This window comes from Pseudophryne corroboree, chromosome 3, assembly GCF_028390025.1.
Source record: "Pseudophryne corroboree isolate aPseCor3 chromosome 3, aPseCor3.hap2, whole genome shotgun sequence".
Classification (NCBI taxonomy): domain Eukaryota; kingdom Metazoa; phylum Chordata; class Amphibia; order Anura; family Myobatrachidae; genus Pseudophryne; species Pseudophryne corroboree.
In genome coordinates this window covers 658,345,881-658,361,219 of record NC_086446.1, presented here as the reverse complement: position 1 = coordinate 658,361,219, position 15,339 = coordinate 658,345,881, and the positions used below count along the sequence as shown (strand labels likewise).

At 45.4% G+C, this 15,339-nt stretch overlaps 1 protein-coding gene and 1 non-coding gene across 2 annotated transcripts in view; both read right to left on the bottom strand.

Moving 5' to 3' along the window:
* Positions 1 to 439: 439 nt before the first annotated feature.
* GSTK1 (glutathione S-transferase kappa 1) overlaps positions 440 to 15,339 on the bottom strand; it is a 119,938-nt gene continuing 105,038 nt past the window's right edge. The window contains exon 8 of the mRNA XM_063961827.1: positions 440 to 794. Coding sequence (XP_063817897.1) covers positions 751 to 794 — 44 coding nt within the window. The 3' untranslated portion in view covers positions 440 to 750. The remainder of the gene's footprint in view (positions 795 to 15,339) is intronic.
* Positions 13,161 to 13,276, bottom strand: LOC134899898 (U5 spliceosomal RNA). The gene has a single exon (XR_010173444.1). It is a non-coding gene; the product is annotated as a U5 spliceosomal RNA (small nuclear RNA).

The window sequence follows — 15,339 nt, the reverse complement described above, 5'->3', positions numbered from 1 at the left end:
CATAGATAACCAATACATTTATTATATAAGAATGGTAGCTCATTGAGGCAATCCAAAAAATGTCCCGGTCCACTAAATGATCCCACCCCAGGATGTGCCACGGTACAACAGCTGGAATTAGTTAAGGGGTCTCATACACCCACCCCCACAGATCCAGCGGTGACTCCAGAGGTGGGGCTTCAGCACAGTCCAAACTTTAAAGTCACACCAACTGCCACCTCAAATGCAGCCAAACATTGCCGGATGGGGCTCACTGGAAGTTGGTGTGGCTCCCTATCTGAATTCTAGATTGTGCTGCAGCCCTACCTCTGGAGCTGCCACTGGGTGGACATATGCAAAGCAGAGAATGTGTAGTTCTATATCAGGTTTCGCTACCCAGCGAAACCTGATATGATCAACAATGGTGTAATTTAATATAAAATCACAGAAAAGTCAATAATCAAACTATGCAGACTGAATTTATTAGCCAAGACAGGATTGGTGGCAGTTATAACTTTAACAGACATTCCTAAACTTTATTGGCTGAACACCAGACTTAACCTGTGATCCATCTTTGTGATCTATAATTCAAATGTAAAAATACTGCATAGGCTTAATTAATTTACTGGTGGCTTTAAGCCAATTATACATTGTTTTTGCTAAAATACCTGTACATCACATAAAGATGTACTTAGGCAACATATTATTGCAGAATTATCCGCTCAGTAGGTCTCAGCTTGAGTACGTAGTTGGCTTCTTCTCTTTGCTGTGTCACAGTTTGGATTTTTGAGGCACTGGTCCCAGCCATTGTTCACCTACAAGAAAAGGTGAGATAAAGTATATTAAGCCCCGTACACATGGGGAGAGAGCATGCAGGCCACTCTAGCACCGGCGATAGCGACACGCGGGGCCGCACATCGCTATAGGGGATACACACGGAGAGATCCGTGCTTAAGTTCTAAGCAGTTTAGTCAGATTGCTTAGAATTTAAGCACTGATCTCTCTGAATGTACCCTTTACATTGCTGGGCATATGCAGAAATGCTTGGAGAGAGATACATTAACACCCAATTATCTCCTAACTGCCATGTTACAAACACAGGCTGTAACATGGCAGTTAGAAGCTGATTGGTTGGTACTTTATCTCTCTACACTTTACACTCTCCAAGCGTTAAAAAATATGCCTATGAAAAGGGAGAACTTTCTCTTCTGGAGTTTCATTTTCATTCCCTGAAAATTCTTACATAATTTAAAGATAAACCCAAGATTACAACTTGGCTGTTAAAATGGAACATGAAAAATACACACATTATATTATAAATTTTAGGAATATTCTTACTTTTCCCAATATGAAAAATAAGAGTTACAGTATGGTAAACTGACCTTTGTTAACTTTTTTTCTTTGAGGTCCATAGGATCCATAGGGTTATATTGGGGTATGATGGTGGAGACCAGGATTCAGGCACCGAACAGTTAAGCTTTTCAAACTCCCGGGAGGCACTGGACTCCTCTACCCTCATACCCAGCCTACAGCTCAGGCCCTTCAGTTTTAGTTAACAAGCCCAAAGTAGAAGCTGAAGAGGAGAGAAGGAAGGATAGTACACACATTCTCACAATCAGGAGATGGGGAAGAGTAACCCATTGAAGCTAGAAGTATTGGCTAGTTGTTCAACAGACACGCCACGGCGGGCTGCCCACGAGGGTCCCACAGAGTGAGTAAAGTGAGCAGAGACTGTACTTTGTACTGGAAGATTAACTTGCGTGTAAGCCCTGGAGATGGTCATGCGGAGCCAATGAGCCAAAGTTTGTTTATTGGCTGCCAGCCATGCTTGTGGAATCCATAGAGGACGATCAAAGAATTCGTTATCCTAATGGAACTATTACGGTCCACGTAGATCATTAGAGCACGGACCACAGACAAAAAAAGCTTCATCAGGTGAAAAGCCAGGTGTATGGAAGGCCAGTACCACAATTTCCTTGTTCATATGGAACTTGGATACTACCTTGGGAAGGTATCCCTACTTAGTCGGAAGGACAGATCTGTCGTTATGAAAAATCAAAGGGGGAGGGGTGCAGCAGGTGAGTGCCCCTAAGTCAGAGACTCTGCAGGCTGAAGCAATGGCCCTGAGGAAGAGAGTCTTTGCAGTCAACCATTTGAAGTAAGGCCCAAAGAACCAAGGACAAATTCCAAGAAGTTATTGGAGGAACAAAGGGAGACTGAATCCGGAATACCTCCTTGCCTGTACGTACATCTGGGCAAGGTAGCAAATCTTTTCTGGAACCAGAAGGACAGAGCTGAGACCTGGATCTTAAGAGAAGCAAGGCATAGGCCCATGTGAAGGCCAAATCCAAAACACCAGAGGATCATAGTGTCAATGAGCACACCACTGAAAGAGTGCCATATACGGTATTATATGCAAGCTGATGGTGGTTTCCAATCATAAAGCATAGTTTGAATAACCGAACTGGAAAAACTCTTATCCCTTAGGATGGATGACTCAAAAGCCGCACTGTCAAAGACACGTGAGCAAGGTCCGGGTGTAAACCGGGACCTTGAGACAAGAGGACTGGTCGAAGAGGAAGTGGGAAGGGCACGTCTATGGAGAGGGATTTGAAATCCGTCAAACAATGGCGTCTGGGCCTTGTCGCCTTCCTCTATGATTTGCGTAGCACTCTGGGAAGGAGAGATACAAAAGAGATATGCCAGATGAAAGTACCACAGGACTGTTAGGGCGTCCACAAAGGTTGCACCTGGATCCCTTGTCCTGGACCCATACACGGGTACCTTGTGGTTGTGTCTGGAGGCCATGAGGTCCACGTCCGGTAGTCCCCATTTGTTCACCAGAAGTTGAAAGACATCTGGGTGTAGAGACTCCTCTCCGGCGTGCAAATCCTTATGACCGAGAAAATTTGCTTCACAGTGGAGGACCCCCCGAGATGATGATCACGGAGATGGTCGGAAGGTGGTGTTATTCCAGGGCAAGAATCTGAGCTACTTCCTGCATGGCAGCGGCACTGAGAGTGTCCCCCTGCCGATTGATAGAAGCCACTTCTGCAGCGCTGTCCGACTGTACTTGCACTGGAGAGCCGTGAAGAAAGTCCTGAGTCATCTGGAGGGCCCGGTAAACTGCCCGAAGTTCCAGGACATTGATCCGAAGGCTGAGTTTATGATACTCCAGCTTGTATCTTCTAGCTGGAGTGAGAATTTAATCACCCTAACTAAAGCAGCTACATTAAATTTAGATTGCACCTCTTCCTCCGCAGTGGGAGTCAGCCTCAGAGAGATCAGTATTATCTGTTTCAGCAGAAGAGTCCTCAGAATCTGAGAGTGGTGTAGACTGTGAGGATGGCACTGTACGCATGGTGGCAGTAGGTGTAGGTAGTGTTACCTGGCCCTGCAATATATTATGGAACGCACCAGATAAAGCTGCGAGACTCGTTCCAGAGTTAGAAAACATGTCCAACCAGGGAGGAGGGACAGTAATAGGCTGATAAATAGGTTGAAATTGCTGTGGTAGACCCATGTGGGGGAGGGGGGAGGGAGAAGGGGGGGGGGGGGTATACAGATGGGGCTGCAACATGGTCAGCAATTTTAGCCAGCATGTGAGAAAATGACCCATGGAAGGTCCTGTGCTGGCACTGGGGGAACTACTGAGCCCAGGTATACAGAACAAGAGGTGCACTGACCGTCTTGCAATAAATCCTGAGGTAAAACCTCCATTGAACAGGTCTTACATGACACTTGTGTAAGGGCCCCAGTCTGTTTAGTTGCCTTGCCTTTGTTAGACATAACTGCAAGGAGAGTAAACATACAATATGGTAATTTTCAGTGTGTAACCGAGAACAGTATGTGATAATAAGCCTTCACAAATAACTTGCAATGTGGGCAAAGTGAACCCTGTACACACCAGTATCAAAGAGTTACTGTAGAATGAAAAGTATAGGGAAAGCAAAATAATGTACAGAAAGAAAAGTACAGACAGCAGAGCTAGCATTAGTCACATACAATGCAAAAAATACAACTTAACTGCAGTGGGCACTGATATCAACTATCCAGCTATTAGACCTAGTAGGAAGCAGTGCTGTCTATAACCTGACTCCAAGGAGAGGTACACAGGGAGACCAAACTCAGCTTTCCTGGAGACCCGCAGAGCTCTTATAATAGCTGCCCTGCGTCTCTGTGAGGAAGGAGGGTGAAGGAGGAGAGCCCAGGGCGGGAAGACCTCAGTTGACAGGCGCCCTGGGCTGGGTGAAGTGACGCTGAGGAAGTGCTGCCTCACCTTGCTGACATCCACCACTGGTTCCCTGGCCTGTATAAAGTCTTCTCTCATAGTAATCTATACCCTGGAAGTCCCAAGGCATGCCATGAACTGCCGGTGGGGGTGATGGAGCAGTAGCGCTGGTGTCCAAGGGACTGCCTAGTGCTGCCTGCTTAGTGTAAAAAAAGAAAAAACTTAAAAGTAAAAAGCATTGGGCTGCAGCATACAGCCCCACTGTAAATCGGTGACCAACTCCTGCCGGAACCAAACAAAAACTGAAGAGCCTGAGCTGTGGGTGGGGTATGAGGGGAGAGGAGTCCAGTGCATCCTGGGAGCTTGAAAACCTTAAGTGTTCGGTGCCTGAATCCAGGTCTCCGTCATCACACCCCAAGGTAACTTTGTGGAGACAATGGACCATAAAGAAGAAAAAGAGACAGAACTAATTTTTATCTGTAACTTTGTAATCAGATGTTATTTAAGCTTCCTTTGCAGTGTGATACAATAAGATTTTACTTACCGATAAATCTATTTCTCGGAGTCCGTAGTGGATGCTGGGGTTCCTGAAAGGACCATGGGGAATAGCGGCTCCGCAGGAGACAGGGCACAAAAAGTAAAGCTTTTCCAGATCAGGTGGTGTGCACTGGCTCCTCCCCCTATGACCCTCCTCCAGACTCCAGTTAGGTACTGTGCCCGGACGAGCGTACACAATAAGGGAGGATTTTGAATCCCGGGTAAGACTCATACCAGCCACACCAATCACACCGTACAACTTGTGATCTAAACCCAGTTAACAGTATGATAACAGCGGAGCCTCTGAAAGATGGCTTCCTTCAACAATAACCCGAATTAGTTAACAATAACTATGTACAATTATTGCAGATAATCCGCACTTGGGATGGGCGCCCAGCATCCACTACGGACTCCGAGAAATAGATTTATCGGTAAGTAAAATCTTATTTTCTCTATCGTCCTAGTGGATGCTGGGGTTCCTGAAAGGACCATGGGGATTATACCAAAGCTCCCAAACGGGCGGGAGAGTGCGGATGACTCTGTAGCACCGAATGAGAGAACTCCAGGTCCTCCTTAGCCAGAGTATCAAATTTGTAAAATTTTACAAACGTGTTCTCCCCTGACCACGTAGCTGCTCGGCAAAGTTGTAATGCCGAGACCCCTCGGGCAGCCGCCCAAGATGAGCCCACCTTCCTTGTGGAGTGGGCCTTTACAGATTTAGGCTGTGGCTGGCCTGCCACAGAATGTGCAAGTTGGATTGTGCTACAGATCCAACGAGCAATCGTCTGCTTAGACGCAGGAGCACCCATCTTGTTGGGTGCATACAATATAAACAACGAGTCAGATTTTCTGACTCCAGCTGTCCTTGCAATATATATATTTAATGCTCTGACAACGTCCAGTAACTTGGAGTCCTCCAAGTCACTTGTAGCCGCAGGCACTACAATAGGCTGGTTCAGATGAAATGCTGACACCACCTTAGGGAGAAAATGCGGACGAGTCCGCAGTTCTGCCCTGTCCGAATGGAAAATCAGATATGGGCTTTTGTAAGATAAAGCTGCCAGTTCTGACACTCTCCTGGCCGAAGCCAGGGCTAGAAGCATGGTCACTTTCCATGTGAGATATTTCAAATCCACCTTTTTTAGTGGTTCAAACCAATGAGATTTTAGAAAGTCCAAAACCACATTGAGATCCCACGGTGCCACTGGAGGCACCACAGGAGGCTGTATATGTAGCACTCCCTTAACAAAGGTCTGGACTTCAGGGACTGAAGCCAATTCTTTTTGAAAGAAAATCGACAGGGCCGAAATTTGAACCTTAATAGATCCCAATTTGAGACCCATAGACAATCCTGATTGCAGGAAATGTAGGAATCGACCCAGTTGAAATTCCTCCGTCGGAGCACTCCGATCTTCGCACCACGCAACATATTTTCGCCAAATTCGGTGATAATGTTGCACGGTTACTTCCTTCCTTGCTTTAATCAAAGTAGGAATGACTTCTTCCGGCATGCCTTTTTCCTTTAGGATCCGGCGTTCAACCGCCATGCCGTCAAACGCAGCCGCGGTAAGTCTTGAAACAGACAGGGACCCTGCTGAAGCAAGTCCCTCCTTAGAGGTAGAGGCCACGGATCTTCCGTGATCATCTCTTGAAGTTCCGGGTACCAAGTCCTTCTTGGCCAATCCGGAACCACTAGTATCGTTCTTACGCCTCTTTGCCGTATAATTCTCAATACTTTTGGTATGAGAGGCAGAGGAGGAAACACATACACCGACTGGTACACCCAAGTCGTTACCAGCGCGTCCACAGCTATTGCCTGCGGATCTCTTGACCTGGCGCAATACCTGTCCAGTTTTTTGTTGAGGCGAGACGCCATCATGTCCACCATTGGTCTTTCCCAACGGGTTACCAGCATGTGGAAGACATCTGGATGAAGTCCCCACTCTCCCGGGTGAAGATCGTGTCTGCTGAGGAAGTCTACTTCCCAGTTGTCCACTCCCGGGATGAACACTGCTGACAGTGCTATCACATGATTCTCTGCCCAGCGAAGAATCCTTGCAGCTTCTGCCATTGCACTCCTGCTTCTTGTGCCGCCCTGTCTGTTCACATGGGCGACTGCCGTGATGTTGTCCGACTGGATCAACACCGGTTTTCCCTGAAGCAGAGGTTCTGCCTGGCTTAGAGCATTGTATATTGCTCTTAGTTCCAGAATGTTTATGTGAAGAGACGTTTCCAGGCTCGTCCATACTCCCTGGAAGTTTCTTCCTTGTGTGACTGCTCCCCAGCCTCTCAGGCTGGCGTCCGTGGTCACCAGGATCCAATCCTGTATGCCGAATCTGCGGCCCTCCAATAGATGAGCACTCTGCAACCACCACAGAAGAGACACCCTTGTCCTTGGAGACAGGGTTATCCGCAGGTGCATCTGAAGATGCGACCCTGACCATTTGTCCAACAGATCCCTTTGGAAAATTCTTGCGTGGAATCTGCCGAATGGAATTGCTTCGTAAGAAGCCACCATTTTTCCCAGGACTCTTGTGCATTGATGTACAGACACCTTTCCTGGTTTTAGGAGGTTCCTGACAAGCTCGGATAACTCCTTGGCTTTTTCCTCCGGGAGAAAAACCTTTTTCTGAACCGTGTCCAGAATCATCCCTAGGAACAGCAGACGAGTTGTCGGCATTAACTGTGATTTTGGAATATTTAGAATCCACCCGTGCTGTTTTAGCACTTCTTGAGACAGTGCTAATCCCATCTCTAGCTGTTCTCTGGACCTTACCCTTATTAGGAGATCGTCCAAGTATGGGATAATTAATATGCCTTTTCTTCGAAGAAGAATCATCATCTCGGCCATTACCTTTGTAAAGACCCGAGGTGCCGTGGACAATCCGAACGGCAGCGTCTGAAACTGATAGTGACAGTTTTGTACAACGAACCTGAGGTACCCCTGGTGTGAGGGGTAAATTGGAACGTGGAGATACGCATCCTTGATGTCCAAGGATACCATAAAGTCCCCTTCTTCCAGGTTCGCTATCACTGCTCTGAGTGACTCCATCTTGAACTTGAACTTCTTTATGTACAGGTTCAAGGACTTCAGATTTAGAATAGGCCTTACCGAGCCATCCGGCTTCGGTACCACAAATAGAGTGGAATAATACCCCTTCCCTTGTTGTAGAAGAGGTACCTTGACTATCACCTGCTGAGAGTACAGCTTGTGAATGGCTTCCAAAACCGTCTCCCTTTCGGAGGGGGACGTTGGTAAAGCAGACTTCAGGAAACGGCGAGGTGGATCTGTCTCTAATTCCAACCTGTACCCCTGAGATATTATCTGCAGGATCCAGGGATCTACCTGCGAGTGAGCCCACTGCGCGCTGTAATTTTTGAGACGACCGCCCACCGTCCCCGAGTCCGCTTGAGAAGCCCCAGCGTCATGCTGAGGCTTTTGTAGAAGCCGGGGAGGGCTTCTGTTCCTGGGAAGGAGCTGCCTGTTGCTGTCTCTTCCCTCGACCTCTGCCTCGTGGCAGATATGAATAGCCCTTTGCTCTCTTATTTTTAAAGGAACGAAAGGGCTGCGGTTGAAAAGTCGGTGCCTTTTTCTGTTGGGGAGTGACTTGAGGTAGAAAGGTGGATTTCCCGGCTGTAGCCGTGGCCACCAAATCTGATAGACCGACTCCAAATAACTCCTCCCCTTTATACGGCAAAACTTCCATATGCCGTTTTGAATCCGCATCGCCTGTCCACTGTCGCGTCCATAAAGCTCTTCTGGCCGAAATGGACATAGCACTTACCCGTGATGCCAGTGTGCAGATATCCCTCTGTGCATCACGCATATAAAGAAATGCATCCTTTATTTGTTCTAACGACAGTAAAATATTGTCCCTGTCCAGGGTATCAATATTTTCAATCAGGGACTCTGACCAAACTACCCCAGCACTGCACATCCAGGCAGTCGCTATAGCTGGTCGTAGTATAACACCTGCATGTGTGTATATACTTTTTTGGATATTTTCCATCCTCCTATCTGATGGATCTTTAAGTGCGGCCGTCTCAGGAGAGGGTAACGCCACTTGTTTAGATAAGCGTGTTAGCGCCTTGTCCACCCTAGGAGGTGTTTCCCAGCGCTCCCTAACCTCTGGCGGGAAAGGGTATAATGCCAATAATTTCTTTGAAATTATCAGCTTTTTATCAGGGGCAACCCACGCTTCATTACACACGTCATTTAATTCTTCTGATTCAGGAAAAACTATAGGTAGTTTTTTCACACCCCACATAATACCCTGTTTAGTGGTACCTGTAGTATCAGCTAAATGTAACGCCTCCTTCATTGCCAAAATCATATAACGTGTGGCCCTACTGGAAAATACGGTTGATTCGTCACCGTCACCACTGGAGTCAGTGCCTGTGTCTGGGTCTGTGTCGACCGACTGAGGCAAAGGGCGTTTCACAGCCCCTGACGGTGTTTGAGTCGCCTGGACAGGCACTAATTGATTGTCCGGCCGTCTCATGTCGTCAAACGACTGCTTTAGCGTGTTGACACTATCCCGTAGTTCCATAAATAAAGGCATCCATTCTGGTGTCGACTCCCTAGGGGGTGACATCCTCATATTTGGCAATTGCTCCGCCTCCACACCAATATCGTCCTCATACATGTCGACACACACGTACCGACACACAGCAGACGCACAGGGAATGCTCCTAACGAAGACAGGACCCACTAGCCCTTTGGGGAGACAGAGGGAGAGTTTGCCAGCACACACCAAAAGCGCTATATATATAACAGGGATAGCCTTATAATAAGTGCTCCCTTATAGCTGCTTTATATATATCAAAATATCGCCATAAATTTGCCCCCCCTCTCTGTTTTACCCTGTTTCTGTAGTGCAGTGCAGGGGAGAGACCTGGGAGCCGTCCTGACCAGCGGAGCTGTGAGAGGAAATGGCGCCGTGTGCTGAGGAGATAGGCCCCGCCCCTTTTTTGGCGGGCTCGTCTCCCGCTATTTAGTGAATCCAGGCAGGGGTTAAATATCTCCATATAGCCTCTGGGGGCTATATGTGAGGTATTTTTAGCCTTTATATAGGTTACATTTGCCTCCCAGGGCGCCCCCCCCCAGCGCCCTGCACCCTCAGTGACTGCGTGTGAAGTGTGCTGAGAGGAAAATGGCGCACAGCTGCAGTGCTGTGCGCTACCTTTAGAAGACTGCAGGAGTCTTCAGCCGCCGATTCTGGACCTCTTCTGACTTCAGCATCTGCAAGGGGGCCGGCGGCGCGGCTCCGGTGACCATCCAGGCTGTACCTGTGATCGTCCCTCTGGAGCTGATGTCCAGTAGCCAAGAAGCCAATCCATCCTGCACGCAGGTGAGTTCACTTCTTCTCCCCTCAGTCCCTCGTTGCAGTGATCCTGTTGCCAGCAGGACTCACTGTAAAATAAAAAACCTAAGCTAAACTTTTTCTAAGCAGCTCTTTAGGAGAGCCACCTAGATTGCACCCTTCTCGGCCGGGCACAAAAATCTAACTGGAGTCTGGAGGAGGGTCATAGGGGGAGGAGCCAGTGCACACCACCTGATCTGGAAAAGCTTTACTTTTTGTGCCCTGTCTCCTGCGGAGCCGCTATTCCCCATGGTCCTTTCAGGAACCCCAGCATCCACTAGGACGATAGAGAAAACTTATTACTGAGACTGCACTGATTAATTTCATATGCGACACCGAGTCTGAATTTGTATATGAAGTGCTACAATGCAGCGACCGTGGCTTTTTCAAGTTCCATTGTGCTTTCCTCTGCGACTGTGTACATATTTAATATCTCTAGTACAGATTGAGTGGTGTTTCGCTGTCTCTGCAATGTGAATAAGATGCAAAACAAAACAGTCTCTATACTACACTGCAGCTCACTCGTGTCAGGCATGGAGTATTGAGAATGTGTGTGTGAGGGCACATCTGCAAGTCTACTTGGCGCTTATCCTGAGCAGGGTTTCCTCTTTTTGAAAGATAATGTCCTTGTACATAAAAGACACACAAATGAAACAAATATATTGTAGTAAATCAATGACAGTCACTAAATTTGCACATTGGGTGTATAAATCCAACAAGAAGCTATGTGCAAGTCCCACAGATTAGAATATTAGCCAACAACTCTCCTCCGTTGTCACTATTCTTGCTTGAACTAGAAGTTAGCTTGCATATGAAACTAAAAACAAATTGGTTTAAGACTCACCTCTGTCACATGATATTTTCTCCAAACAATAGTATCCACAGCATTATATGTGGAAAAGGAGAAAATAGGATTTTGGTACTTACCAGGTAAATCCTTTTCTTTGAATCCATAGGGGGCACTGGAGTACTCTTGGGATATGGACGGGCGTAGCCGAACAAAGGCACTGAATATTCAAATTTAGGACTCTCCCCCCCTCCATATCCCCAAGTACCTCAGTGTACTTTGCCAGTGTTTTTTACTGAGCGAACAGGATATAAAGAGGTTGACAATGGAGAATCCCTATAACATAACGGACAACAACAATGTTGACCCATAACCATATTGTCAACTAAACAGTTGACACCATAACCGATAGCCCTTTATAATTTGAACCCATCGGTGAAAATGTGTTACCATAAGCTCCTTGAGCTTAATATCAATTAAGTAAAATTTGTTACCCTAAGCTCCCTTGAGCTTAAAACAACCCAGGTAAAACTGCTCTGGGTGGGCGTCCAGTGCCCCCTATGGATTCAAAGAAAAGGATTTACCTGGTAAGTACCAAAATCCTATTTTCTTTATCATCCACTAGGGGTCACTGGAGTACTCTTGGGACGTACCAAAGCTTCCCTCGTGGGCGGGAGAGCTGTTTGATACTTGTAACAGTAGGCAGCCAAAGCTAGATGCTGATGGCTTCACCATTCATATGTAAAAGTGCACAAACGTGGTGCACTGAAGGCTATGTAGCCGCGTCGTAGACGCTCCACGACCCGCTGGGTCTGACATTCCCACAGAACCTGTGGGATGAACTATCACTGACGTAGGCGATTGTAACTTAGCCGTAACGTAAGCCTGACTTGTAGTCATTATTATTATCCAACTGGATAATGTCTGCTGAGAAACTGGCTAACCCCAGTTTGCAATATCATATAGAACAAACAACGTATTCATATCACGTACTGTAGTCGTTTGGTACATATATAAACGCGTAACGCTTGTACCACATTCAGAATTTTAGAATGTGCTGTCCCCACAGGAACCACTATTGGTATATTGATGTGAAGAATACGAAAGCGGTTTTCGTCCGAAGATCTGCTTTGTCATGAGAAACGCAAATACGGTGGCTTGGAATACAAGGCACCCAAATATGAAAACAAAATCCTTGCCGAAGCACCCTTGCCGAAACCAAGGCTAGAAGAAAAATGTTTTCCAAAGTGAGAACTTAATCCCCATTTGTTGAAAGGGTTCCAAAATATGAAACTGTAAGAAAATCTGAACCCAACCTGAAATCGCCTGGCGCTGTAGGTGGGATAACTAGAGTCTGAACTTTGGTGACACCTTGTAGAAAGATGTTTACAGACGCAACTAGAGGCAAACGCTTTGAAAATAAGTTTACCACACAGATACCTGCACTCTTAGTGCAGATGAACGCAGTTTTCCATCCCATCCCGTTTAACAGAATACGGGTAACTTGAAGGATGATGTTGGAAACTTCCGAAGTTTACAACTTATGTAAGCACACGAAAATTTTTAAAATTTTTAATAATGAGCTGCCTTAAGCGGCTTACTATTTCGTAACATGGTTGGTATAACCGATACTGTAATGCTCTATTTTTTTAAGAGGGCGGTCTGAACCCTCACCCCGTCAACCGCAGCTGCGGTACATAGATAATAGGTACCTAGGTAACTATGGGTAAAAGAACGTTCCCTGATGTAACAGGTTGGACGTATTATGAGCGGGCCAAGATCGTGTGCAAGTATTCCTTGAAAATTCGAGAAGCAAACTTCTCTGAAACCCATGAGATACCACCAGTATGACTGTGACGAACTGTCTTCTGATCCGTTTTGGCAACGAAGAAAGAAGCGGAAAATGGTGGAGCCAAATACACGATGCTGAATAACCCCATGAATGTGATGTACACATACTGAGCTTTTGTAATTGTGGCGAGATGCCCTCATGTATACTTGAGGGTAACCCCCTTCTGTGGACTTACATCTGAAACACCTGTGGATTTAATGTCCAGTTTTTAAGATCCAAACCCTGACGGGTGAGATCGTCTGTCTAACAGATGTCCACTCACGGATTGATCTTTTGACATTTTCACATAATAGCGTTCTGAGCCATTGAAGATTTGAGTTACCTACCGCCTTGCCATGCGGCTTATTGGTTCTCACTGTTGAGTATGCAACTGCCGTTGCTTTGTTTGACTGCTTAAGGGCAGCGTGAGCCAGGCATGAAAAAAACAAACAAAATTAAATTACATGAAACTCACGGTTGTTCCTCTCCACGGAAATCTTTAGTAAAAAGTGAAAGATTTATTCGTTCTGAAGAGAAAACCAGAGTCTATCCTTGGTCAGACTGAAAGCGAATTATTTATTGCATTGTAAAATGTTCAAGGACATTTATCTCTTGCATTGTAAAATGCACAGAGTTCTAGTACATTTATCGACCGCAATCTGTCGTGTTTTAGAACCTTTGCGTTGATTTTAACTACAAATCCTGACTCTCTGTGACTGTCGTCTAGAGTATACGCACCCTTGTCCCTCTGTGGGACAAGCGAGTGAAGGGTGGCGAACTAAATTGAAAACACATCTTATTCTTAATAAGTAAATACACCAATGTACCGCTAGTGTGCGTGTACTTTCGTTCTTGCTGGTGTAGTAGGTAAAAGTCGTTGATTTACCGTATTTATAATCTTACCTAGGAATTGACATCGTTTAGACAGACTTAGATGTGATTGTTTTCAAACTTAATCTGCTACTGTAGTATACCTTAGTAGCGCACGTTAGAGGAACTTTGTTAATACATAGTTCTTATGTGAGATGAGCTATCATTCCAACATCACTGTAGCAAATACCGGAAGCGGTAAGCAACGGTAGAAATGAAATGTTAATGGTTGTGGCGATTTGCAAACGCTAGAACCTGTGATGAAAAAACCGGACTGGGTAAATACGCATTGTGAAGATCAAAAGCAATTATACAATTTTGTGGCTTCAATAAGCAAAAACTAACTGCAGAAAATCCATTTTCTAACTGTAGTAAATGACTTGCTGATTGATATTGCAACGGAGCTGTTTGATTTTGCTCAAACAGAGGGGAATAAGTAACTGTGACTCTGTTGGCGTACTATTGCCTGGTTTATAAACCAGCAAAGACTAAATGACAACCTGCCAAACCGTTCAACAGAGGCAATTTTGTCTTTAAGCTGTAAACAGCTGACATATATAAGTTGAAGTCATGAAACCTCGCAAATGTAACATGTAAAGACGCGCTTCCACAATTGTAAAAGAGGTCATCAAACCACTGGCTTGCTGACTGTAACGTCCTGTCGTTACAAGGCGTGACTGTTTTTGTATAAAGGGATAAAACGCCGTAACAAGTATACTGTATGCGGTAATGGCTGAATATAAAGGAATAAAAATGCCGTTACAAGTATATCAAATTTAGGAGCAACCAAGCTCTGGCCTTGTCGCGCTTAACTAGCGACAATGAAAATAACCGGCGTTAGCAGAAGCTTTTCAGCTATACTCTGCCGCTTCTTTTAACAGTGATCGGCATGGTTTCATACATAGATTCTAGTGACCCAAATGTATCCTGGGTTTTTATAATGTTTGACAGAAACTCATCAACCCATGACGGATCGCGTCCTTTTGGCAACGAATATGTATAGTTATCCAAAACCCCGCACTATCTGAGTGCTGGACTACTGTACCGTTCTCACTCGTATTTATCGGTGTGAGATTGACATAGAATCGTGCATTAAATTATAAGACCAGTGAAATAAACACTCTGGTAGCCAAAGGAAAATTAGCCCTTTGGAAAGACTGTCTTTTGTTAGAGCTGGCGGAGTAATTCCGACTTCGATTACTGCTCTTTTAATTTGAATTGCCAATTTTATAAAAGTATTTTTAGTCTGCACTATAGCCTTACTTGCTATGTAGACAGACACCATAATAGGCAACAGACAGACACTTGCACGACTTAATGAAATTATTATATGGCATATATATATATATATATATATATATATATATGTTATTGCTGAACTGCATATTTATATGAAACTCATGGTTATTTCTCTGTACGGAAATCCTTAGGAACCTAAAGTATTCTTTATGTGAAAAACAGTTCATATTGGCATATGAAACCCGAAGCAAATTCCTACTAACACCCCTGCGCCTTCTGGTGGCTTAGAGATGTAGGGCAGGAATGTTCTAGAATTATCTTGAACTAAAAATTCCCACCAACACCCCTGCGCCTCCTTGTGGAGTAAAGGTGTATGGCCGGAATGTTCAGGAATTATAAGCTGGAAAAACAGCAATAATTAAAATGGCCGTTTTGCTTTCCCTGAAATTCACAGTACAGGCAATTTATAGCCTTAATAGCCTTTTATACAGTTAATATATAT